The 25,271-nt window shown below is 48.3% G+C and overlaps 1 protein-coding gene across 9 annotated transcripts in view; it reads right to left on the bottom strand.

Annotated features, from left to right (window-relative positions):
• The window catches only part of ST6GAL2 (ST6 beta-galactoside alpha-2,6-sialyltransferase 2), a 76,056-nt gene that overhangs the window by 18,735 nt on the left and 32,050 nt on the right, over positions 1–25,271 (bottom strand). For 8 of the 9 annotated variants that reach the window (XM_017339285.4, XM_051834815.3, XM_008253020.5 and 5 more), the window contains 4 exons: positions 14,121–15,099; positions 5,243–5,340; positions 3,691–3,792; positions 1,807–1,981 (listed from right to left, as the gene is read on the bottom strand). In XM_017339285.4, the coding sequence (XP_017194774.3) occupies positions 1,807–1,981; positions 3,691–3,792; positions 5,243–5,340; positions 14,121–15,039 (1,294 nt within the window). In that variant the 5' untranslated portion in view covers positions 15,040–15,099. Of the gene's footprint in view, positions 1–1,806; positions 1,982–3,690; positions 3,793–5,242; positions 5,394–14,120; positions 15,100–25,271 lie in introns of those variants that run through there. The other variant, XM_089327430.1, reaches the window with a different exon arrangement.

Raw genomic sequence — 25,271 nt, 5'->3', positions numbered from 1 at the left:
AAAAGACTTTATGAGACTTCTGCCACATCCTGTTAGGCTGTCTAAGCATTATTCTATGCTGTTTACCCTCGGCTGACAAACCAGATTATACTTTCTCGCCTAAAGCAACGGGATGCTAAGGAACTACACAAAAGATGAAGAATTTAGGATTTCAAAAGAGTGACTTGGAAACAAAGAGTGTCAAAGGCAGGATTTTTTAAAGGGCAGCGAAGGCAGCACATAAGGAAAATAGTAGGCAATCATTTTGTCAAATTTTCCTTGAATACTTTGTGAAGCTTTTCGCCCCTTCCAAAATCTGCGAGCCTGAGCTTGGGACACTCGTGTGCCCTGTGCCTGGAACCACACCAGTGCTGTCTCCACGATCCTCTTCTCTGTTAGCGAGCACCCCCTGCAGGGCCCAAGGAAGGTGCAAGGTCATGAATTTATTGAACAGTGCAGGTTTTGACGGCCCACACCACCGCCGTGTGGTTTTACCACCATCTTTGGTACTGCCAAGAGGATTTAAGACAATCCTTCATCTTGCCCTACTCGAGTAAAATCAAAGAGATGATGGCGTGATAAACTGAAACGCAGATAAAGAAATGGGGTAAAACCACAAACTTTGAGGATCAACGTCTGACTGAAATCAATATAAACCATGGGTGACTATTTTATTATCTAAAATCCTGTTTTGGGATAGAGCTAGTGGAGTCGCTGGCTTAGCCAGCTGAAGGAGACACTGCGACCAGTCTCACGGAAGCCCTTAGGTATCAGCAATCATGCAACAGGACCTGCTATTCTGTGGTGGCACCCTCAGCTGGCAGCACATGGGGCAGGTGCATAGGAGTGGCTGGTGGATTAAGGCTGACAGCAAATTCCTTGACAAGCCGCCCATTAGGGAGTGGGATCTGTGTTTCCTCCCCAGAACACGGTGAGCCCTGTGAATGCTCTCACCCATGACACTCCAGCTGGGGCCTAAAGAAGCCGGCAATTGGTATCTTCTGTCTTTTGTAACATTCTCGCTAGGACCCCTTGAGCTGCCATTTAATAAGCCGAGTTACGGTGAGCCCACCATGCAAGAAAGACCATGTACTGGCACAAGAGTAGCGGTCCCAGCTGAGCCTGCATTCGTCATCCCTGCCAAAGATCTGGACATGCAAGTGCAGCCACCACAAGGCAGCTGAACATCCCCAAGTGACCCCCATCAATGCCACGTGGATCAGAGGGGTGTCCCAGCCACGGCGGGCCTGATCCACAAAATCCCAAGAGGAAGTAGAAACAGTCCCTGCTTCACATCTTCGTATTTCAGAGTAGTTAGTCAGGAAAATAAATGGAACACAAGGCCTTTTTGCCTTGCATAACCTATATCCTCTCCAAATCCACCTGTTAACTGCTTCTACTCTGTCACCTGTGTATTTACTAGATATGAGGCTTCATCCTGCCCACCTACCCAGTCACTGCAGCTTTTAACATACCCCTACCAGGGCCAGCGCTATGGCGTAGCAGGTGGAGCCACCGCCTGCAGTGCTGTTATCCCATATGGGCGCCGGTTCAAGTCCTGGCTGCTCCACTTCTGATCCAGCTCTCTGCTGTGGCCTGGGAAAGCAGTGGAGGATGGCCCTAGTGCTTGGGTCCCTGCACCCACGTGGGAGACCTAGAAGAAGCTCCTGGCTTCTGACTTCAGATCAGCTCAGCTCCCTGTTGCGGCCATTTGGGGAGTGAACCAGTGGATGGAAGACCTCCCTCTCTGTCTCTACCTCTCTCTGTAACTCTTTCAAATAAATAAAAATAAATCTTAAAAAAACAAAAACAAAAACATACGCCTACCAATGAAGCCAGAGGACGGTGGGTTAGGCTGAATCTTCTCCTTTGTGTTCTCCTGGATGATGTCCCAAAGCTGCCATATAAACTTAGGATGCAGAATGTAAAACGGCTGATTGGGATTTCTCTGACGATGCTGAATATACGGAGTGAACAGGTTGTAATCTGGCTTCTTGTACCACTAAGGTGGGGAAAACAAAACAAAAACACACAGTCAAGTTCAGAGGACCACAGTGTTGAAAGGAGGCAGGGCATGTGGGCTGGAGGGAGGGGCCTGTGACTCCATAGCCACTTCCCTCCAGGGTGAAAGGCCCAGCACACAGAGAAAGGAGGGTTCTAGCTCTCGTTGGCACTAACACTTTATATTTAGTAAAATGAGAGAAGGGACTGGATGAGGGGCCAGACGGATAGTAAACGCCTTAGCATTTGTGAGCCCTGCAGTCTTGGTTACTACTATTCCATTCTGCCACAGAAGCAGCCATAGATCACACAACTGAATGGTGTGCTGTCTTCTAACAAAATTTTATTTATAAACATAGGTGGTAGCCAGAGTTGGGTCATGGCTATAAGGCTGCTGACCCCTGAGCTCAATCAATGTATTTCAAAAATAAGTTTTCCATCTACAGTGGCAGAACACACATCATTGCTGCCTGGTTCTGGAATTGGGACTGGCAAGATTGATGAGGATGGACTGACATGGGGTGATGGGTATGTTTTAATTCTTGATTGTGATGGTGGGTGCTTGAGTGTATTAATTTGTTAACACTCATCAAAATGTACACATACATTTATTGTAGGTAAATTATTGCATGAAAAAAATCAGGAGCCGGCGCTGTGGCATAGTGAGTAAAGCCACCGCCTGCAGTTCCAGCATCCCATATGGGTGCCACTTCAAGTCCTGACTTCTCCACTTCCGATCCAGCTCTCCACTATGGTCCAAGTCCTTGGGCTCCTGCACCTGTGTGCAAAGACCCGGAGGAAGCTCCAGGCTCCTAGTTTCAGAGAAGCCAATTGGGGAGTGAACCAGCAGATGGAAGACCTCTCTCTCTCTCTCTCTCTCTCTCTCTCTCTCTCTCTCTCCTTTTCTTTCTGTGTAACTCTGACTTTCAGATAAATAAGTAAATCTTAAAAAAAGAAAGAAAAAAATCAATAAAGTAGACTTTGGAAAGCTTCAGAACTGTGCCAGGTATTACTGTGACCTGAGACTTGGAGATGGTGGGTGGGGGGTGGTACAGTTCATAGAGCTTTGAAAGCCAAGACCATGTTCCCAGTCCTCAACTGCAAAACAAGTTCACTGGCCTTTCATCCCAGATTTCACCAAAAGCAGCTGGATATGCCATGGTTTGCCACAGTGTCCCAGAGGTAGCCTATTTGTATTTTGATGGCTAGTGCTGAATTTGTTTCAGCTCTCTTGTATTTAACTGGCTCAGAAGCAAAAGCCAAAGAGGAACATACTCAAGAAAAGCCTGGAACACGTTCCATTTGAGAACAATAAGCTGTGAATGCACAAAGTTTAAATCTTCTTGCCAACCACTTTTAATTTATTTCAAAAGGTCTTGCAACTCCTGGAGAGATGATGCGACCCTAACACAGTGGAACAATTCTGAGTATAATCAACCCAACCTTCAACGTAACTAGGAATTTCTGAACATCTAGATCTTCTACATGTTTCCCCAAAGCTCCAGAACAAAGGTACTGTGGAGTTAGACTGATAACACTCACCAAGTTTGCTGTTGTAACTAGGTATCATGACAGGGTGTGCACACACATGTAATTAGTTAGGATCCAGGATCACGTTCATTCTGTGTGTTACAGCAGAATCCTCGATCCCCTCAACAGGCAAAGGCAGTGTCTGACCACTGGGGTAGGGGCACCAGGGGAGCCACGTACCAGGTTAAGGTTTGCAGAATAAGGAGCAGGGTCCCAGGCCACCAAAATGACATCTTTATACAACGAACTGTCGACAAAGTGATGGTTGGGATTGGTCAGAATCTGCAAATATATAAAGAAAAAAAAAACAATTTCAGAGCTAGTGCTTGGCTTTTCAGAATTGCATTTTAAAAAGAAGTGAAAATTTTAAAGAAAGTAAGCATACCACCACCACCACCACCACCATCACCAGTGTCTCATACTGTTTTCCTTTAGGGAAGAGAAAGGCTGCCATCACTTTGCTGATGCCCTTAAAGAGTGTTTGGGGAGATGAAGCTTTCAAAACAAAATGGGTCTTACATGTTCCCTCCTCATACCTAGTGGTATGGAATCCAGCTCCTGAAAACTTTAACTCCTGAACTACCTCAGGACCCTAAGCTCTTCACAAGCGCTCTACCATGTGATCTGGAGGGAGAGTAGTGGGTGTGGATGGAAGAAATTCCTCTGCTGCAGATACCAGCCACAGTCTTCCTCTGTGGCCATGTCTGGTTCGGGAAGAATTCTTCAACCTCCCTTTTTTAGCTATCAACTTGGGGGGAAAAATGCACGGCTCTCCCTCATCTTAGTATGCAATTGCTCACCACTATTACGATGTACATTTTCCTTTACATTGTAACGGCTCTGAAGTCAGGACGGACTGCATAGGGGACGTGTATTTTAATTTGGTGGGGTTTATCTCCACCTCTCAGAGAAGTTCTTATTAAAGGAATGGCAGATCTTACAGTCAATGACATCCATGAATTACGGAAATATGGTAATTGTTTCTTTCCTCGCTTCGGGCTACCTGGCGCAGTGAACTGTGCAGAAAGTTAATCGTTTGTTCTGCAAGAAACTCGTCATAAATCACTTATCGCCTCATTTTTTCTACATATTTTTAAAACCCTAGAAATTGTTGTGGTTTGTTCTAAGAATAATTTTGCCATAAATTTGGAAGACATTTTGTATTAAGAACACAAGGAAAGGGGGTCTTTTCCTTTTCAATTAAATCATTTTTAGTTTGTGAATTTCCAAATACCAGACTGACATTGCAAAGATAGCCTGCAAACCCTCAGAGGCCGTTCTTTGGTATTTGTCCTCTTGAATTCCTGCCTTTTTTTATTGCCATGGTTTCTCCTGTGTTCAACTGCCCTTCTCAGTTCCCAAAATGCAACACGCAAGTATATGCTCATAAACATGTCCATATTTATGTTTTTATCTATATCCAGAAACTATCTATTGAGGGAGGGAAGGAGAGATAGAAAAAGAATATATATTTTATGTATCTACTCTGATTTTTCCTTTTCATCTTATTTACTCATTTCCTACTGTTTACATTACACTAAATCCCCATTTTCTGCACTTTTCCCCCACTAATTTGACCCACAGAAATAAGCAGACACAGTGAACATGGATAACCAGATAATTTCTGCTCACTCACCCAGTTAAGCTGTTTATATGTAAAACGCACACTTGTAAAACACCCCGCCATTTACCTGGGAATTAATGATGCGCTTGTAAACACCCCGCCATTTACCTGGGAATTAATGATGCGCATGGTGGTTCTATTTCCAACATCTTTCTCATACCCACGTGTGGGAGCAGAGTTAAATCTCAGAACTGCATCGTGAGAATCTAAGGGCACACAAATGACAAGCTTACTTTTCTTCTCTGTAAAATCACATAATCTAGGAAAAAGTGGTAAAGCAAAGTTTTCAATATCTGAGGCTAATCACATACAAATAAAGTCAAGATACTCATACACATAGTATTCAGATAATTTACTATTAATTTAGAATAGGATCTGCTAAAGGTATAATGACAGCGTGCGTGTGTGTGTGTGTGTGTGTGCCTATATCATCACCTTATATGTTTATGTGGAATTTTTTAAAAAGTGCATGAAAATTCAGTACTATGAAAAACAGTGCATGGATTTCAAGATTTTTTTGAACCAGAGTTGGGTATAGTGGCACAGTAGGGGTTAAGCTGCCACCTGCAAGGCAGGCATCTCCTAGGAGGGCCAGTTTGAGTCTTGGCTGCCTACTTTCAATCCAACTTCCTGCTCTTGTACCTGGGAAAGCAGTGTAAGATGGCCAAAGTGCTTGGGCTCCTACCACCCATGTGGGAGACGCAGATGGAGTTCCAGGCTCCTGGCTTTGGCCTGGCCCAGCCCCGTCATTGCATTCATTGGGGAATGAACCAGCAGATGGAAGATGTCTCTCTCTCTCTCTCTCTCTCTCTCCCTCTCTCTCTCTCTCCCTCTCTCCCTCTCTCTCCTTTTCTCTAATTCTGCCTTTCAAATAAATAAAATCAACCTCTAAAAACCAATTTCTCACAGTGAGAGCCACAGCTTTCACTCCCATCTTACCACTTTGGGTGCTGGTGTAGGCTGAAAAAGAAAACCAGCTTTGGTTTCCATGCAGTCTTGCACACTGCCTACAAGACACGGGCAACGGCAACCACAGAGCACTCCACATTCACCGCCATCGTGTGCCTGGCCCTGCAGGAGGGCAGGACAGACCGCCAGGGTCACCAGCTGTCAGGACCCCTTTTGATCTGTGGTGGCGCAGTGTAGCCCAGCAAGCGTGAACTAGGACACAAATCTACATCTCATGTCATTCCATTTGACAGTCACACTTCCCCATGTCCTCTCAATGCTGGGCTGTGAGCTCCCTGGGAGAGCTATGACACAGCCTATGACACAGGCTGACAACGAGACCGAGAGGGAGAGGCAGAGGAAGGTGGGCTCACCTGGCGTTTGCACAAGACCGGCCAGAAACACACATGTGTCTCAAAAATGCCCAGAAACCAGCCAATGCCTTTGAGCGCCCTAAGGGTCAGGGCTCAAGTTCCAGCTCTGCTTCTGATCTTAGCTTCCTGCTAATGTGCACCCTGGGAGGGAGCAGATGATGCTCAAGTATTGGGGTCCCTGCTACCCAATACGAGGCCAGGATTGAGTTCCGGGCTCCTGGCTTCGCCCTGGTCCTACCCTGGATTTGAGGGAGTGAACCAGTAGATGGAAGAACTCTGTCTCTATTCTTGAAATATAAATAATATATATACATTTAAAAATATATATAAAACATCTTTGAAAAGTCTGCCAATCTCTAGATTCAAGGGGATCTATGCTTTGTATAAATGGTCCCGAATACCTAAACATGTTATATTAAGAGCTGCTTCTTTATTTTCCAACTTGAATTGATTTACTATTTTTATTGAATATTTTTTTATAAAAATTCAAATGGTTTTTGAACTAGATAAGGTAGACTATCCAAAGCAAGAGATGTTATATTTTGGTCTCAGAACCCTCTTATCCTCTTAAAAATTACTGATAACCCAAAAACTTTTGTTTGTCAGGATTATATAGACATTCAACACACTAGAAACAGAAAATTTTTGTATGTTCATTAATTTACTTTTAAATAACCTTTTTTATAAAAAATATATTCTCAAAAACAAAACAAAGTCGTGACAAGACTGTCACTGTATTCATGTTTGTGAATCTCTCACAGCGGGATATTTATGTATTCATTAATTTGAGAGTCTGCTGGTTCACTTCCCAAATGCCAAAAATGGCCAAGATTGGGTCTCAACTCAGGAGCTCCTACAAGGGCAGCAAGAACCCAACCACTTGCACCATCACTGCTACCTTCTAGGGTCTGCATTAGCAAGAAACTGGAGTCAGGAGCTGCAGCCAGGCATCACACCAGGTATTTCCAACATGGTACACTACTAGTATCTTTTTTTTTTTTAAGATTTTTTTATTTTTAAGGCAGAGATACAGAGACAGAACAGTGGGGATGGAGTGGAGGAGAGAGCACTTCCATTCGCTGGTTCACTCCCCAAATAGGTGGAATTTAGAAGCCAAGAACTACATCCAGGTCTCTCACAGGGGTGGCAGGGGCTCAGCGACTGGGGCCATTCTGTCACTGCCTCCCCAAGCACATTAACAGAGAGCTGGATGGGCAGTGGAGCACCCAGGACTTGAATCAGTGCCCACTTGGGATGCTATTATCGTAGGCAGCTGGTCATGGGTCCGCCCCGTCACTCGCGTCTTTACCAGCCTCATAACCACGAGGCTCACTGCCTGCTCCACTTCCGGCTTGTTAGAGGACAGCTGGTTTCTCATCTCTGCTTCTGTACTGGTGTTGTACTACATTGTTTAAGTTGAAGTGTATGAAGACTCCGACATTGTTAAAAGAAAGAACTATTTGGAAAGTCCTTTCAGAGAATTGTGAACATCCTTCTTTGATAGTTCATCAAAACTTGACAAGCTGGCAGACCCGGAAGCAGTTAAGACGCTGGTTAAGGTGCCTGTATCCCACATGGAAGTACCTGGGATCAATGCCAATGCCTGCTCTAGCCCCGACTCCAGCTTCCTGATAGTGCAGACCCTGGGAGGCAGCCCTGCAGCTCAACTGATTGCATTCCTGTCTCCCACCTGACTCTGACCCTGGCTCTGGCTCTTGGTCTGGCCCAGCCTTGGGGTTGCAGGTGTTTCAGGAACAAAACAGCTACAGAAACTCTTTATCCATATGCATTTCTTTGATTTTCATGTTAAAACAAAAAAGTAAACTTAAAACAACATGACAAGTGTTAGTTGGTTGCCTGTAATGTGTAATCAGAGAGCATATGGATGAATTTTTTTTCTTGATAAGTTTATAGTTCCAGATTTTAATTGTTTAAGTACAAAGCAAGGTTCTATTTCATCCCAGCCTGCACTCACCCACCAGGCAGAATCTCATCAGAGTCCTACTTCAAAGAAAACGAGGCTGCCAAAATGCAGACTTTAAAAAAAATCAAAAAGGAACAATTGCAAGTCAGAGAATCCAACAAGCTCTGCTGTGCTAAAATCCATCAGTCTATCTTTCTCTTAAAATGATCTTTTATCCATGATTAATTTTATAATATTCCACTGTGATCATTTGAAAACTACCAGTTCGACAAATTAGGCAAATCTTCCAACCATTGATGCATTTCATTATAAAGTATTTTTCGAAACCTGCACTAGTTGATATCACCATGGGTCTTGTCTATTTTCAAATGTAGGTAACTTCCAAGCGCACAATCAAAATCAATGAATTTTATCACTGAAAACAAATGCAGTCATTTTCCTAAAAGTGCCAGGCTCACTTAATTCTTTTCTGAGAAATTATGTGCCAAACATCAAAGTCTGAATAATTAAACCATGTCTATCTGTCATTTGCTGCAAGTGAAAATTGTATTTCATGCCCAGACTGTTTGGTTCAGCTCACAAGGCAATCACATAAGCGCTTTTCCATTGTGCCCTGAGATGTCAGAGTCCATTCTCCTGTTTCCCACTCTTCACTCAGAATCTAAAACACACGTGTACTGCAGGGCTGAAGGTTCCATTAATGTAATCATTCTTACAGCTCCTCATGGTCGCCCATAAGTGGAAGTGGCACTCTCTTCTTTCACTGCAATGCTTAATAGTCAAAAATATCATTCCAACAAGGATCCTTGGCCCTGCTGCCCTGAGCGGTGCTAAGCAGTCAACAGTTTGATCCATCTTTGCTCTCATATTGTCAGTGCAAATGTGAACAGTTATAAAGGAAAATATATCTGGCATTATTACAAAAAGAGTTTTCAACTATGGAGCCCCTCAATGGGTCCCTAGGGTCTCAGCGGATCACACATGCAAGACCCAGGGCTGGTAACCCTGTGATGAGGCAGAAGTGAGAAGCCACTTCCGGCACGGGAGACAGGTGCTCCAAGAGAATCGGCCATGAGGCTAGGGGAGTGGCAGGATGTCCCCAACACCCAACCATAGCTCCCCATGCAACCATGCTGCCTGCATAGACACAGCCTCTGTCCAACAGTAAGACAAGCAAGCAGTGGGTGCATTTCAACTGAACCGAGCAGTAGTTCTCAATAGTGGTCAGGCTTGAAAACCTCCCAGCATCTTCATGTCCCTTATTCTGGGGCATTGTGTCCTCAGCCTCCTGACTCCCTAGGCAGAGGGATGGATCTCCTTTGGAAGTGGTATGCATCTGAAGAGCTACAAGGCTGCCTGCCTCTAGGTGGCACTGGTTATAGGGATGGACACTGCTCCTGCAGGAAGCTGCCAGTTAGCAGGAAGGGTTGGCAGGGGACGGGGAGTGGGAGCAGAGAGGGTATCTATCACACAGGCATGTGTTGTGCAGCCCACGAAGCTAAGTCATCCGTTCATGTTTAGAAAAGGAATGGATCATAGAGCAAGCCCAAGGGGAGGGAAGTCAAGTCTCATTCCAGAAGGTATTTCCAAGCCGGTGCGTTGTAGTGGTGACCATGAGCATGGAGCCCAGCTGAGTGCATCCACTAAGGAAAATTAAACCCTTCAAGGAGCTGCCAGGCCAGGAGGTGGCCAGCACCAAGTCACCGCCTCACTTTGGGCCCGCATTGCTCCCCCTCCTCCTTGCCTGCAGTGATCAGAAAGCAAAAACTGCAACAGCAAGACAGCAGGTGCTGCCAGGGATCAGAACAAAGCAAGGATTCAGCTCGCTCGACTCCCACATCCCTGGTCTCCTCCCCCGCCACCCTCAACTCTGGGCCCACTTCCCTCCCACCTTCAAAACGGGGCCCTGGGACCATCTGAATGACCTCACTACATCCTGGGCACAGGGGGTTTGAATTCAGACTCTGGGTGTCTCCCTTTCTCCATTTCCTTACCTGTAAAATGGGGATAACTATCTATCACTTAGGGTTGTCAGGCTTCACACAGTTAACACATACAAAGCTCTCTGGACAGGAGCCTGTCTGTAGCAAACACCTTCTAAGTGGTACCAAATGAAGCCTTGTGCTTGAAGAAGCGGTGCCAGACAGCTGTGTCAGCTTTCCTGCCTTCCTGGCTGCCTTGTCTCGCTCCTATCCCCATGTCCCTGGATCCCCTATAGTTCTTACCACCAATACAGCACACCAGGCAATTTCCCCGAGAAGCAAGCCATCAATCACCTCTTCAGAGAAGTCTCGCCCCTTCTTCCTGCTCAGCCATCAGCCCACAGGGTGGGCGAGGAGCCCATCACCTGCACCCCATCTGCCTGCACCTGCCCCCATCCTCCCAACCACAGGACATTGGACTTCCTGTTTCCAGTCTGCCCTCTCCACTGGAGTGTGTGAGCTATCAGGGCTGGGTCTGCGTTTTTCATCTCTGTGATGGCACCAGATCTGCTGGCAAGTTGTTCATCACCAATGCTTGTCAAACGACTACATGAAAGGGCTTCTTGTGTTTATTTTTGAGATAACAGGATATGCAGAATCCCAAGCTCTCTCCAGCCAGAACTGTGTGCCCTGCTCTCTCTTTGTCCTCCTCCCCTGTGTCCCACTACCAACCCAACTTGCCAGAACATGAGTGCCAAGGACACAGATCATGATCCTCCACATCAAGGCTATCACTGCTGGTTAGGGCAGACCTTTCTCTCTGCAGTCTGCATCCACAGGAGTGCCAGCAGTGGTCTCACAGCCAATTGTAATTGCTGATGTGTATGGGCGACAACTGATACTGTTGTGACACCATAAAAGGATGCTCTATGTTTCCAAAGCAGTTCGGTTTGCTTTTCCATTGTATATTTAAAGTGGCAGGGTTTATAATTGCCACACTTCTCTGACCAAAAACAATGACATTGGATCAATCGGTCTTAACAGATGGGATGACAGGGCTGCACTGTCAATGAAGCAGACACCAGGGGGCGCTAAAGGGCAGCCGAAACGGACCCAAGGCTAAGTGGTTTTCAGGGAGAGTGAGTTAGCTGCCCAGTACTGGGGCTATCAGGCTGCAGGGGGCCTCTGGGCAGAGCTCCTGTGGAGTGGCTACACAGATAGCCTCAGGCACTTTCTAGCTCTGCCCTCAGTTTTTCATCAGATCACGACCTTTGCTAAGTCTTTGATCTTCACTTAGCCACTTCCCAAGTCGATATTTAGGGAATGTGTGCTTAGCTACAGTATGCCCCAATATTCCATACAGCTTGAGGAGATCTGCTATTTGAACTCAATCTTCCTGTGAGAACTGTGGACAACCATGTGGTCTGAGGCAGACACCCAGGTAGGCAGGAAGAAGGAGACAGGGCAGGTGCTCTGAGATGCCAGCCTACAAAACCCAGACTGTTTGCTTTCACAAACTGAGTTATGTCACCGTTAGGTGTTCTTAAATGGTAGGTAGAAAGTCTCAATCCAAGGAACCGAGACAAAATAAGGAGGATTTTGTGATTTTAGCACGAAGCTGCCTGGAAGTGCACGCAGCATAAATTAAACATGAACACTAGCATCTAGCCAAGATATAACTGGTATTTCATGTTCACCCAAAACATGGGGCTTCCCAGTGTCTTGCATACTTTCTTGCAAACGCTGAATGGAGTTTACAAGTCTCTGGCCAGGGATATTTATGCAGGAATAAAGAGCTAGGGAATTCTCGCTGGCATGGGAGAGCAATCCAAATAGTCTTCATTTACGATGCAGGGGTGTTTAAAAGAAAACAAAACCAGAAGCAAGTTACTGCCTGTTTAAAGCATAATACTTAAATTCCTCCTCTCCGTTATTAACATTGGTCCTCAGAAATGAGAAGGAACCGCGGGGTTATATCACCCCGGGGACCGCTAAACCACGGCTCTTTCTTAATAAATCGCAGGCTGCTCTGCAGTGGCTCCAGCTACAAACTTACGTGACACAGGAGCCTGCTGTAAAGTCAGCCCAGGGACACAGGGACCTAGACCTCAATCCCAGACTCCTCTTGTTTTTTTTTTTTTTTTTTTTTTTTTTTTTTTAATTTTTTTTTTAAAATGTCTCATCCAGCCTCACGGCCCAAGAACATGTGAGCTAAGGGTGGGTTTCGGAGTCTGCCTACTGAGTATCTCACCATTCTGCAGCCAGTCTTCCAGGATACAGAACAATGAAGGGGTCTGTTTAAAAGGAAGCCGGGAGACAGCGAGTATGCCTTTGTAAGGAGACGCTACACCCTGCACGTCACCTGCAGACCAGTTAGGACCTAATGTCATCTCCCATGAGGAGATATTAAATGTGACTGTTTTACACCTGGACTTGGGGCTGAGGCTGTGTGGGATCCCCGTTTGCTTTCCTGCACCTACCACAGAACCGGGAGCATACTAGGGGCTAAACACATGTTTGTTAAGTGAACGAATGAGCAGAAAGGGCCAAGTTGCTTGCTCACTGGTGAGGAATGGAATTAGCCTGAGCATCCAGAGAAGTTTCAGGAGCACAAGCCAAGCCCCCTCCCCACCCCTCTAAAAAAAAACAAACAAAAAAAAAACAAACAAAAAAAAAACCGCGGAGGCAGAGAGCGGCTACAGGAAGATGGGAGGCTGTGTATCTCTGGAGAGGGAGAGGCTGGGGAAGGTAGGGATAGGAGTGTGATCCTGTGAGGCTCAGAATGCCACGGAGAGCCAATGCCAGCCCTTCCGTGCAGAGCCTGGGCTCTGGGAAGGGAATACGCTTAACCCTAACTTGCTTCCTTCAGCCAGGGGACACTGGGATCTGTGATGCTTGTGCTAAGTTGTCCAGGCTATGGTGCACAGTTGGTCAAATGCCTGTCTAGCTGTTGCCAGGAAGGCATTTGTTAAATGTGATGAACTGAAATCTGCAGACTCTGATTACGGTCACCTATGTCAGTGGGCCTCTTCCTAGCACTTAAGAACAAACAGACGTTGGAAGGAGTTCAACCTGTAGAATGTGATACAGCCTGAGTTCCCCCACCTGTTGGCCTGCCCCCCAGAAACATGCTGAGACAAGTCCTTAAAATAAACCTCTCTCTCCCCCCTCCTCCTCCTTCCCCCCCTCTCCCCCCTCCCCCACCACTACCCCCCCTCCCCTCTGTCTCTCTATCCTACTGCTCTGTTTCGGTGGAGAGTCCCGACTGTGGAGACTTGGAAGACAGAAACCCAGACCCCATAGAGTTATCCCCCATGTTGGAGAAGGCTCCCACTGGGCTCCCGGGGCAGAGACACACAGGTTAGGTTTGGATCAAAACCGAAGAGGAAAGTGCTCACTTGCCCATTGGAAAGTGTGTTCTCTACAGCCCTTCGGCTCTCTTGGGAGCCCCAGGACCACGATTCAGACACGAGACCTAAGGAAACTAATGTTCATGCGGCCTCGTCTCTGGAGCTGCTCATACTTGGGGGGTCTGCTGCACTCCTATTCCTCTTGGAGTTTCTCCCCCATGTTCCCATCACAGGATGGGTTCACCAGGCTTTGGCGGGAGCCAGGCTCGGAGCCTGCGATGGAGACCGCGGCTTCTATGGGGGCAGTAAGGAAAGATGCCAGGTGCTAGCGTGTGCCGCAAGGCACCAGCTCTAAGAATAGGGGCCCTGCTCCAGGGTCACTCTGAGACCTCCGCTGGGGTCCCAGACCGACTCCCCAGCTAAGGCCAGCGGCCCCTGGCCAGCTTCCCGCATCACAGGAGGACCCACCTATTTCCTCCCCCAGGGAGGAGTTGAGGATGGCGCCGGCGGACATGACGACGGCGCAGGTGCGCAGGCCGCGCGGGTGCAGCTGGCTGAGGGGCACGGCGGGCACCAGGCGCCGCCAGCCCAACGCCGCGAAGGGCGCCTCGGTGCCGTCCAGCGTCCGCACCTGCGCGCGTCTACGCAGCTCGCACAGCAGCTGGGCCCGGCTCTGGCGCGCCGCCCGCGGGCCCCGGAAGCGCACCCCGTGCTTGTTGGCCGCCAGGTAGTCCCGCATGGCCTTCTGCAGGCGCGGGTTCAGCATTTTGGAGGAGACGTTCCCCTTCCAGAGCCGGTATAGGAAGGCCCTGGACATGGAGGCGGCCAGCCGGTCCCCGTCCTCGCCTTCGTCCAGAGGTGCGCGGCTCCGGCGCTGTCGCCTGTGCCGCCTTTTCTCGCGATGCGGACTTTGGCCCGGCGCCCCCGGGGAGGGGAGCCCCAGGGTCCCCTGGGTGTGGCTGGGCCACCCTGGCCGAGCCGCCACAAACAAGGAGTCGTAGTCCTCTGGGTAGAAAGCACTTTGGGACTTTCTCCCGACCTGGGATGCAAAAAACTCGTCTTCATCTTCAAACCTGGCAGGCACCTGTGCCCATTGCTGCGGGTCGCCGGGTCCGGAGTGGAAGGCACCGGCCACCTGCGCCCCCGGCAGCACCCTGCTGGCGTCCGCGCCCCCGGGCGAGGAGGGCTCGTGCAGGGCGCCCATGATGGCCCGCTGCTTGCCCTGGACCGGCAGGAGCCCTTGCGTCTCCAGGAAGGAGAAGGAGCTGGGCACCGGCTCAGCGGGGTTGCTGTCGGTAAAGTAGATGAAGACCACCGAAAAGAGGAGCCCCCAAGCGAAGATCCCGAAGAGCATCCGCTGTCTCCATTGCTTCAGGTGTGGTTTCATGGCAGAGCTCTGGGGTCAGCACCTCGGAGCTTGAAGTCGTGGGAGGCAGGCGGGAGCAACCTGAAAAAACAGCGGAGAGCTAAGGTTAGCCAGAGTGAGACACCCGCGGGACGGACGCCGCTGTTGGTAGCCTTGCTGAGTGGTGCTTGGGAATGGGGGCATCAGAAAGCAGAGTCCTACATTAGGGGTGACGCCCTGACCTCACCATCTCAGCTGGTGCCTATGTATTAGCCATACCGTCCCCAGGTGAGGCAAAGCGGATCTGTCTGCCCGCTTTAAGGGGGCCCCACTGTGCCTGAGTTTAAGGAACTCCAAAGCAGGAGAATTGGGCTGATTTGCCCTCTCTCCCCTACTGTCGGACCACCCAAGGCTGCAGGCTGGCTCATATACATCCTACAGTAGCAGCAGCTCTGTGCCTTTTTCAGGGGTGACAACCGTAGCAGATTGTCAGTCTTCCGCCAGACCTGGGAGCCTGCCCAGACATCGCCAGGAGTCCACTGGTGGTGCTGAATGAAGCCAGCCTGAGCGACTGTGGCTGCGGGAGAACATGATGCCACGCTGCCTGCTGACTTTGACCTTGCCCCTAAATAATGCCGTCTGCTTTTGCAGCTAAGCCAGAATCCCTGATGCCAAGAAAGGAACACAGAGGGAAATGACACCGGCAGTCAATTTGTTACGTGCCACACCTTGCGCTTAACACTTGTCCTGGATTATATCTGCTTTTGATTTATCCAGCATCTAAGGTAGGAAGTACTGCTGTATCTGTTTTTTTTTTTTTTTTTTTTTTGAAAAAAGCATTGTGCTGATCCGAAGCCACGAGCTAGGTGCTTCTCCTGGTCTCCCATGCGGGTGCAGAGCCCAAGGACTTGGGCCATCCTCCACTGCACTCCCAGGCCACAGCAGAGAGCTGGCCTGGAAGAGGGGCAACCGGGACAGAATCCGGCGCCCCCGACTGGGACTAGAACCTGGTGTGCTGGCGCCGCAAGGCGGAGGATTAGCCTAGTGAGCCACGGCGCCGGCCCTGCTGTATCTGTTTTATGGATGAAGACACTGCAGCCCAAACAGGAGTTTAGTAACTTGCCCCAAACCACAGAGAGAGCAAGCTTCAGACATTTACGTTCAAGCCATCTGCTTAGTTCTAGGGCTGATTTTAGGCCCACTTCTAGCAGTGAATTCTGCTTCCATCTGCTCACACCAACTCAGCTTACAGTCTCTAAATTAGGCTCCTCAAACTATCTGTGATGAGGGGTCATTTTCCCCCAAATTGCCACTGTCTGATATTTTTACATTTCCGTACCTAATTGTTGTGACCATTTCCGGTTGCTGTCCAGGTTTCTAAATGCTGAAGTTCAAGTTCTGAGTATCTCTGTTTGGGAGCTGGTAATGAGCAGTTTGTGGACAGGCACAGTGTGCAGACACTCAGCAGTATCTTCTACAGGGCTGTTACTCTGTTCCTGTCTGAACTAGGCGCATTGCACTGACACTCAGTACCTGCAGGCAGCGCAGACCCCCTGTGTCAAGGGTTCAGTCCTCCCCAGGACACTGCCCTGATTTCAGATGACAGCTGAGGGTGGGGTCCCCAGGCCACCACACATCTGACAGTTCAGCCACCAAAGTGGGGGGCATTCCTGTGACACCCTTCAGGTTTGACAATTTGCTGAGTGACTAGCAGAAGTGAGGAAAGTGTGTGGTTATACTTTTATTGGAAAGGATACACACAGAGTGGGATCTGGAGGGGATGCGCCAGCAGATACCTCCTCCCAGTGGAATCTGGTGGGGCACCCTCCTGACACATCAAAATGCCCTGTGACCAGAAACTCCCTGAGCCTGCGTGCAGAGCTTTCCTTGATCGATTCAGTCATGGGCCAAGTGATGGAATTCAACCTCCAGGTGCCCTAGTTTCCTTGGAGGTCAGGCAAGTCCAAACTTCCAACCTCGTGACACCTGGTTGGGTTTTCAGGTAACCAACCCCCCTCCCCAAGCCCACAGGAGCCTCCCCCAGTGAACGCATTAGCACAAGAAAGACAGCCCTATTACCTAGAAAATTCCAAGAGTTTAAGAAGCTCTATTCCCGGAGCCTGAGTTTTTATTTTCTCACACCAGGGCTGGATTAGAGGCCTTGTAGACTCAGTTTTTCTGCCTCTTTACCCAGCACTGCCACAGCAGCTCTCGTGGGTGACCAAAGAATGGCAAACAGAGGTTGCTAATTTCAGCATTTGCTGTGAATGGTTTTTAAAACACAGAGGCAAAGGGGCAGGCTGTGCAGAGTGGGGGAAGGTGACACAATGCTGGGAAGCAGTGAGCTGTTGGGAAGAAGTTGAAAAACGCCTGGCCTGGGCCAGCGCCTCCAGCATCAGCTACATAACTTTGCCCAAGTTCAGTGGCATCCAGAGGAGTGCTACCCGCTGAGAAAGTGACCCTGCTTGGTTTCATGCAGGATTCAGATGATCAGGCATAGACTTCATCAGGTGCAAAGACCTGGGTCCCGATGGAGGAGAATGGAAGCCTTGCTTGTATGTGAGACGCCAGACATGGAAGAGGGGGGGATAAAAAGGACATCTGGGGACACACAGAAAGGTAAAGAAGAGCCTAGCAGGACAGAGGAGGTGAGGACACTGGACAGTGTGTTCTCTGCAAGGCGCCCTCGGAAGTAAAAAGAGGCAGAGTTCACCTGGGCACCTGTGAAAGGAATATGCATCCCAGTGCAAAGAAAGATGTTTTTCCACTAAGGAGAATTACCTGGCTCAGAATGCATCGTAATGATAGAAAGAAGTGGGTTTGCTGCCTGGACTCAGGATTTGGCTTCGACTTTTGATCCTCAGAAGCCTTCGCCGCACACCTTCCCTGGCCAATTAAGCGAGTGTTCTCCAAAGTGATGAAATCTCAAAGACAAACAGCAAGCTCTCTGCTAGACAACGCCACGGAAATGGCTCTGCACAGCATGGGGCTCACTCATCAGTGTGCTTGTGGCAAGTCCAGGGTACAGTGGAGGTGGGGACGTCATCAAGATTGAAGCCGTGAGTCGTCCTTTTCCTGGCAATGGCAACGCTGCCTAACAGAAAGGCAGGCAGGCCAGGCGATGGGAAGCCCACTTTTCTCTCTAATGGAGTGCGTCTGAAACATTAGGATGACAGAGCTTAACCGAAGTCAGCTGGGATCCCCTCTGCAGTAGCCCCCCATTAGCTGCTCTGATCTGAATGACATCAGGGAACTGTAAGAGGCCCGTCAGGCAAATTGTGTGTCCCCAGGCGCCCATGGCAAGGTGCTCCTGAATCAGACCTTCCCGTGTGTTCTGCCCAGGATGGCTGGGGCGCTGCTGCTGTTGGGTTCTTGCCGGTTCCCCGCATGGCCTTCTCCTCCTCTCCTTGGCGATTCTAAGGTTATACCTGGCAGTGAGTGCCCTCTGCCCTTTGCACTACTTCTCTCCACTCCCGCGGTTCTCCCACTGCTGTTTCCTTTCTTGCCAAGACTCCAGGAAACTCCTATTTTTGCAGGAAAACTCAGAGGGCCCCACTGCTGGAAACTGGATCCTTCTACAATCGCGTATCATGAAGGCTGGTGCTCTTCTCTTAGATACTAATTCCCAAACAAAGAAGCAAGTTGAAATCCCCCATGGATATTCAGGCTAGTACAAAAGACTGTTTAAATTCTCCCTCAAATGGTTCTGAAAGAAATCACGTTTTCCAAAAGGCCCAATTTATCACAAGTTGTCAGATGAAATTAGGAAATGCAAACAGTGCCACAGAGGAAGGCCACCATGCAGCCTACAGTTCAGGCTGCTAACTCCTCTTGTCCAAGGGCAAAGAGAGGTTAATTCTAGGCCTTGCCATTTTAATGATGTCCCTCCCAAGCCCTGGAGGGGACAGGCTTTTATCACCAGTTTTCTTGAATGCAGAGTTGTTTTTTTTTTTTTCTTTTGCTATGCTCTTTGATTGATGGATCTGCTACACCCTCCAGCTGGCCAGGTTTTCTATGGTTTTGAGAAGCACCAGGGTTCTTTTTTTGTGTCTCACAGTTGTCTGAACTAATCTTAAATCCAAGTGTTTATTTTAACATTGAAATACTGAAGAAGATTTAGTGTGAGCTATTATGAGACACGCGCGTGTATCCTCGTAGCTTTCAGGAGTCATTTTCTTTCGAGAATCATGTTTCTAAAATTAGCTCGTGTCACTGTCACATGTCTGAGAAATCACTGAGCCTGCAGGAGACAGCAAGGTGCTTCCCCAGCTGGAAACTTTCTGTCTGCACAACCCCGTGCACATTTACAGGGCCCTTTCTGTTTTCTTTTCTCTAAGAATCTCCCCAGAGTGCTAAGTGCAGAATGCTAAGAGCCCATGCCCCGATTCATTCTCTCTCTAGTCCCAGCTGATGGTTTTTAGGCTAATGTCCAGAAGAACAGGAAGTTCAAGGAGCACAGCGAAGCATCCTGGTGGCAGGAAAGCACCTCCTTCCGTATCTAAGGAGTGAGATCCAGGCAGCCTCGCAAAGTCATTGTTTTAGGAATGGCAGCCCCACTGCGGTGCCTGCTCCTTGCAGTGGGGAGCTATGGATGGATGGTGTAGTCCCATGTGCTAGGAAGGGCAGCACTATGGCTGGCAGACCCAAATAACCTCACTTTGCAAAGCCATAAGTTTTGTTTTATTCTAAAGATTTATTATGTATTTGAAAGAGTTACAGAGTGAGTAGCAAAGGGGGGTGGTCTTCCATCTGCTGGTTCACTCCCTAAGTAGTTGCAAAGACCAGGATTGCTCCAGGCCAAAGCCAGGAGCCAGGAACTTCATCCAGGTTTCCCACTTGGGTGGCAGGGACCCAAACACTTGAGCGGTCTTTCGCTGCTTTTCCCAGGCCATTAGCAGAGAGCTGAATGGGAAGTGGGGCAGGTGGGACAGGAACAGGCACACTTACGGGATGCCAGTGTTGAAGGTGGTGGCTTTACCCACTGTGCCACCATGTGGGCCCCAAAGGCATAAGTTTTAAACGCGCGCACCAGAGCTTGGGTTTCCTTTCACATTCAGGTACAGAGCCACCAGCCTTGGGGAAGGTTGCAAGCTCTGGAGGGGAATAAGCACATCTCACTCTTGTCTTTCCAGCAGCCATAGTGGGCTAGCCTCTGATGGGGACTGACAGTCCCAATCTGTACGTATGAAATGAACAAAATCAATGACTGGAGTTTATAATGTAAGATGGGGATAGGACATTGTAGCCTAACCTCTGGGTTAGGCTCCCACTTGGGACACTTACAACCTGATTCAGGGTGCTTAGAATGGAGTCCTGCCTCCATTTCTGATCCAGCTTCCTGCTAGTGTCTAGGAGGCAGCAGATGATGGCCCGAAGATTTTGGTCCCTGCCACCCATGTGGGAGACCTGAATCGAGTTCCTGCCTCTAGATATTGACCTAGCCCAGCCCCAGCTCTTGCTGTAGCCATTTGAGAAGTGAACCAGCTGATTCAAGCTCTCTCTCACTCTCTCGGTCACTCTGCCTTTCAAGTAAATAAATCTTTACCGAAACAGTAATAGTAATAAAATAAGTGGGAGAAAGCACTACAATAGGTTTGCCCTAACAGGGCCTTGGGGGTGGTTTGGGATCAAGGCGATGCCTTGCTCACTGTACAAGCAGGGACTTGGTTGTTAAGTTGTTCTAGATTAGGCTTCTATTGTCAACAGCAGTCCCAACAGGAGTTAGGGTGCTGGCGGAGCCAGCCAGCAGCAGGGGATTGAGGCCTACTGTTTACAAAGTGCCCACTCTGCACCAGGCAGTGTGCAGAGCACCTCACACATACCATTTTAATTCCTATGTCAGTTCAGTCTACAGCAAACACCTCAACAAGCAGTCTCATCTGGATTTTAGCAACACCAGGGCCGCAAGTGGTTCCCTTCAAATGTGCCATCCCAAAGCCCCTGTCTTTCTTTATTTAATTAATTATTTTATTTTTTTGACAGGCAGAGTGGCTAGTGAAAGGGAGAGACAGAGAGAAAGGTCTTCCTTTGCCGTTGGTTCACCCTCCAATGGCTGCTGTGGCCGGCGCACCGCGCTGATCCAAAGCCAGGAGTCAGGTGCTTCCTCCTGGTCTCCCATGGGGTGCAGGGCCGAAGGATTTGGGCCATCCTTCACTGCACTCCCTGGCCACAGCAGAGAGCTGGCCTGGAAGAGGGGCAACCGGGACAGAACCCGGCGCCCCGACTGGGACTAGAACCCAGTGTGCCGGCGCCGCTAGGCGGAGGATTAGCCTAGTGAGCCGCGGCGCCAGCCAGCTCCTGTCTTTTTTTTCTCTGCATCATGAAGTCAGAAAAAAATTGCTGGGTGCTACTCAAGCACCGTTAGAATCTTGGTGAGATCTTTTTCTTTGGCCCAGTTTTAGGCCGACACTCTGAATTAGCTGGGCCACGTGATCCCCTCCCGTCTCCTTCCCCACAGCGCCCCTGTTTCTGTTCCCCAGGTAGACCGCAGAACGCAGCCTCACCTGCCTGGCATTTTTTGAGAGCTTGGCCTTGAGACAATTCCCTGGTTGATTTTGCATCGTCAGAATGTGCTGCCAACTCATTAGCGTTTTCAGAAAGGCTACAGGTGTGACGGCCTTGGACAGCAAGGTGTGTGCCCTCTAGGCAGGAAGGCAAACCAATTCTGACTGCTTTGTGGTACAGACCCAGGACTGCCTAATACACAGTGGTGGAGGAACAGGGATTAAAGTGATCCTGGAGTGGGGAGGGCATCTGGTGTTGGACATGGAAGGAGGCATCTGTATGGCAGATTTGTTCAAGCCAGGGCATGCCTGAGCCAAGGAGCCTGCGACGAGAATATGTATGGTGGACAGATGTCTTGCCCAGGCCGGATGAGGGTGTGCCGCTCTCACAAGCAGATGCCTTGCCTTTCAGTCTCAGATGATTTCAGCAGTACAGGATTTTTGCTCGAGAGGCAGGGCAGATGGGAAATGGTTTGCAAGGCAAAGACTCACATATGTGAGCCGCTCTGGGCAGCTTTCAGTTGGTGGCAGCGATTCCAGACGTCTGTCATTGGTTGTGCGGGGGCAACACAAACTGCCTATCAGCTGAGGTCTGCTGGCTTCCTGCTTTGGACACCACTGGGGCCTGTTTGTTTTACAATAATTAGCAATCAAATATTTACACTTGATACCAGTAATGTGCCCAGGCTCATGACTGCAGCTGTAAATTTGCATCAGTACTGATGTCCACTAGTCAAGAATATGGAAGGCTGCAGAGCTGCCCTTGAGACTGGACAGGTTCACCTGGATGCCAAAAAATGTGAAGTGGGCTTTGGGCTGAAAGTGCAGGTGGCTGGCAGGTGGCCCATGCAAGAAGGCTATAAAGAGTACTCAAACAATATATTTCACTTTGTGTTTCTATGGGGGTGCAAACTGTTGAAATCTTTACTTAATGTATACTAAACTGATCCTCTGTTAAAAAAAAAAAAAATTATCAACTCCCAACTTGACTCTCACTGGGATTAAACATGACAATAGGTCTGATCTGATTTCATCATCATTTAAAAAAAATTCATCTATTATTTTTCACTTTATGTTTCTGTGTGGGAGCAAACTGCTGAAATCCTTACTTAATGTATACTAAGCTGATCTTCTGTATATTAAGATAATCGAGAATGAATCTTGATGTGAATGGAAGGGGAGAGGGAGTGGGAAAGGGGAGGGTTGTGGGTGGGAGGGACGGTATGGGGGGGAAGCCATTGTAATCCATAAATCGTACTTTGGAAATTTATATTCATTAAATAAAAGTTAAAAAAAAAAAAAAGAAGGCTTCTATAACAGCAGTGGCCACCATCTCTCAGGAGAAACATTGTGGGTTGCTCACCATCCTAGGGGTCGAGGGCATCACAGTGAGCTGGCAGGGGGCAGTGTGCCAAGGCAAGGGAGTGCTGGCATCACACTGACCGGCCAGCATCCCTGGCATAGACATTGAATGTGCAGACATGACACTGCCTGTTATATGGAGTAAAGGTGATGCCTGATTGACCAGAAAGCCCTGTGGTCAGGCAGCTGTGCGTGCTTAGATTCTGAATAAATTCCTGGTGCATCCGTTTCTGCATCAAACACTGAGTCACAGCAATGCTTAAGGTATCATTGCTCATGAGACAGATAACTAAGCAGCCATGCTTAGCACAGTGCCCGGCCCAAAGTGGGAGCTCAATTACTATTATCTTTCCATCTAGGTTTTGAAAAACCTGTAAAAATGGAGAAAGTGGACTCACCAGCGTAGATTTCCCTATGGAAGACTGGTCCCTTGGGCACATGCTTGATGGTATTCCTCTCTTTAAGGGATGCTACATTGACAGGTGCCAGTTTAGATTAACACTACTGTCTGATTCCAGCTAATAAGCACCAAAGACAGTGCCTAAGTAAACTCCTCTCTGTGCTGTTTCTATCAAAAAACATAAACCTGCTGTACACTGAATGCCTGATAAGTATCTTCTAATGGATTCACTGTGTTAATCAGCTTATAATTTATTCCTCTATAATTCAACAAATGTTTATTAAAACTGAAGTAAGGCTGGATATATACGGCATGATGCTTTGCCCTCAGGGAGCTGACTTAGTTCCTAGGAAATGAAGATTTAAATGCGCATGCAACAAAGGAATGAATAAAAAGGATACTATAGGTTCAAATTCCCGCAGCTCTTCAGTCCAGACAAGGAGGCCTCTCGCAAGAATCCAGGAAAGAGCTCTAGGGTTCAGAAGGCTTCCAAGGCCCCAGGTGAAACTGGTTTCTCTCGATGGAAAAAGAGTTTTATGTGGTAAGATCTACATTTTTAAAAGGCTAAATGTCTTAGCTCCATCGCCATGGATAAATCTCAAACAGCAAGACTCAGGGGAAAAATAGATGCTGTAAAAGCAAACCTACAGAACTGGGCCATTTATGTAAAATGTAAAGCATAAAATACATACCACGTCACCCAGAAGCCACCTCAGGGAAGGGCAGACAGAGATCTGGATGGATGGGAGGGAGCACACTTGCCTGCTTGCTACAACGCATCCTCCCTTATAAGGAGAAGATCGGGGCCGGCGCTGGTGGCGTACAGGGTAAAGCTGCCGCCTGCACTGCTGGCATCCCCTATGGGCACTGGTTTGAGACCCAGGTGCTCCACTTCCTATCCAGCTCTCTGCTGTGGCCTGGAAAAGCAGTAGAAGATGGCCTAAGTCCTTGGGCCCTTGCACCCGAGTGGGAGACCTGGAGGAGGCTCCTGGCTTCTGGCTTCAGATGGGTGCAGCTCCAGCCATTGTGGCCAACTGGGGAGTTAACCAGCAGATGGAAGACCTCTCTCAGCCTCTCCTTCTCTCTCTGTGTAACTCTGACTTTCAAATAAATAAATGAAATCTTTTTTAAAAAAATCAATAAATAAAGAGAGGATCAGAAGTAAATAAGACAAAATATTAAGAATGTATCAAATCTGGGGACATAAGTTCCCTTATTATATTAATAGTTTCTCTATTTAAACACACATTTAAAGTACTTAATAACTTTCAACACTTACACATTTGTAAAATAAAGTTGTAAGAAACTGTAAAAACGAGCAAGAGAAATCACTAAGTGTGTTTATATTTACAGATGTGTTTCCAGAGCCGCACAGGTGAACCATACTTCTAATAATATCATCACACAGAGCATAAATCCAGCATTTCACACTGGTCCCCGCATGGAGGTGAAGCTCTCATCCAATGATATCATCAGTCCAGGGAAGAATAACGTGAGACTCCCTTGGCTTGTGGAAGTGTGGAAGGCCCTGAGCTCATGGTGGGACAGGGGTTCAGGCCGTGGCCCCTCCCAGCCCTGTGAATTTGGGAATCTTCCGTAAAGTGAAGGGAATCCTGACCTCATGGTGTTGTTAACAGGAAGACGGATTTTAAATGACAAAATGCAATAACGAGTCTGTAGGTATTCCCGTCAATAGCAAGTATCTAAAATTACCAGCTATGCTGTGTGAGATCCCTAACTGATCTCATCGGATCCCTAACTGCTGGAGACAATAGAGTCCTCCTAGAACTGCTGTGTCCCAGCTAGGAGACGCACCAGGAGTGCTGCCCCAGCTTCTCACTCCACCTCTAATCCTTTCTACTGAAAAAGGAGTCCCCAGTCCACTGAGACGTGGATTTTTTTGGACAAGCAGAGTGGACAGTGAGAGAGAGAGACAGAGAGAAAGGTCTTCCTTTTTGCCGTTGGTTCACCCTCCAATGGCCGCCGCAGACGGAGCACCGCGCTGATCC

The sequence above is a fragment of the Oryctolagus cuniculus genome, chromosome 2 (genome assembly GCF_051225735.1).
Source record: "Oryctolagus cuniculus isolate XC-2025 breed Fujian yellow rabbit chromosome 2, ASM5122573v1, whole genome shotgun sequence".
Taxonomy (NCBI): Eukaryota; Metazoa; Chordata; class Mammalia; order Lagomorpha; family Leporidae; genus Oryctolagus; species Oryctolagus cuniculus.
The sequence above is the reverse complement of the archived record's forward strand: the minus strand, read 5'-3'. Positions and strand labels throughout refer to the sequence as shown.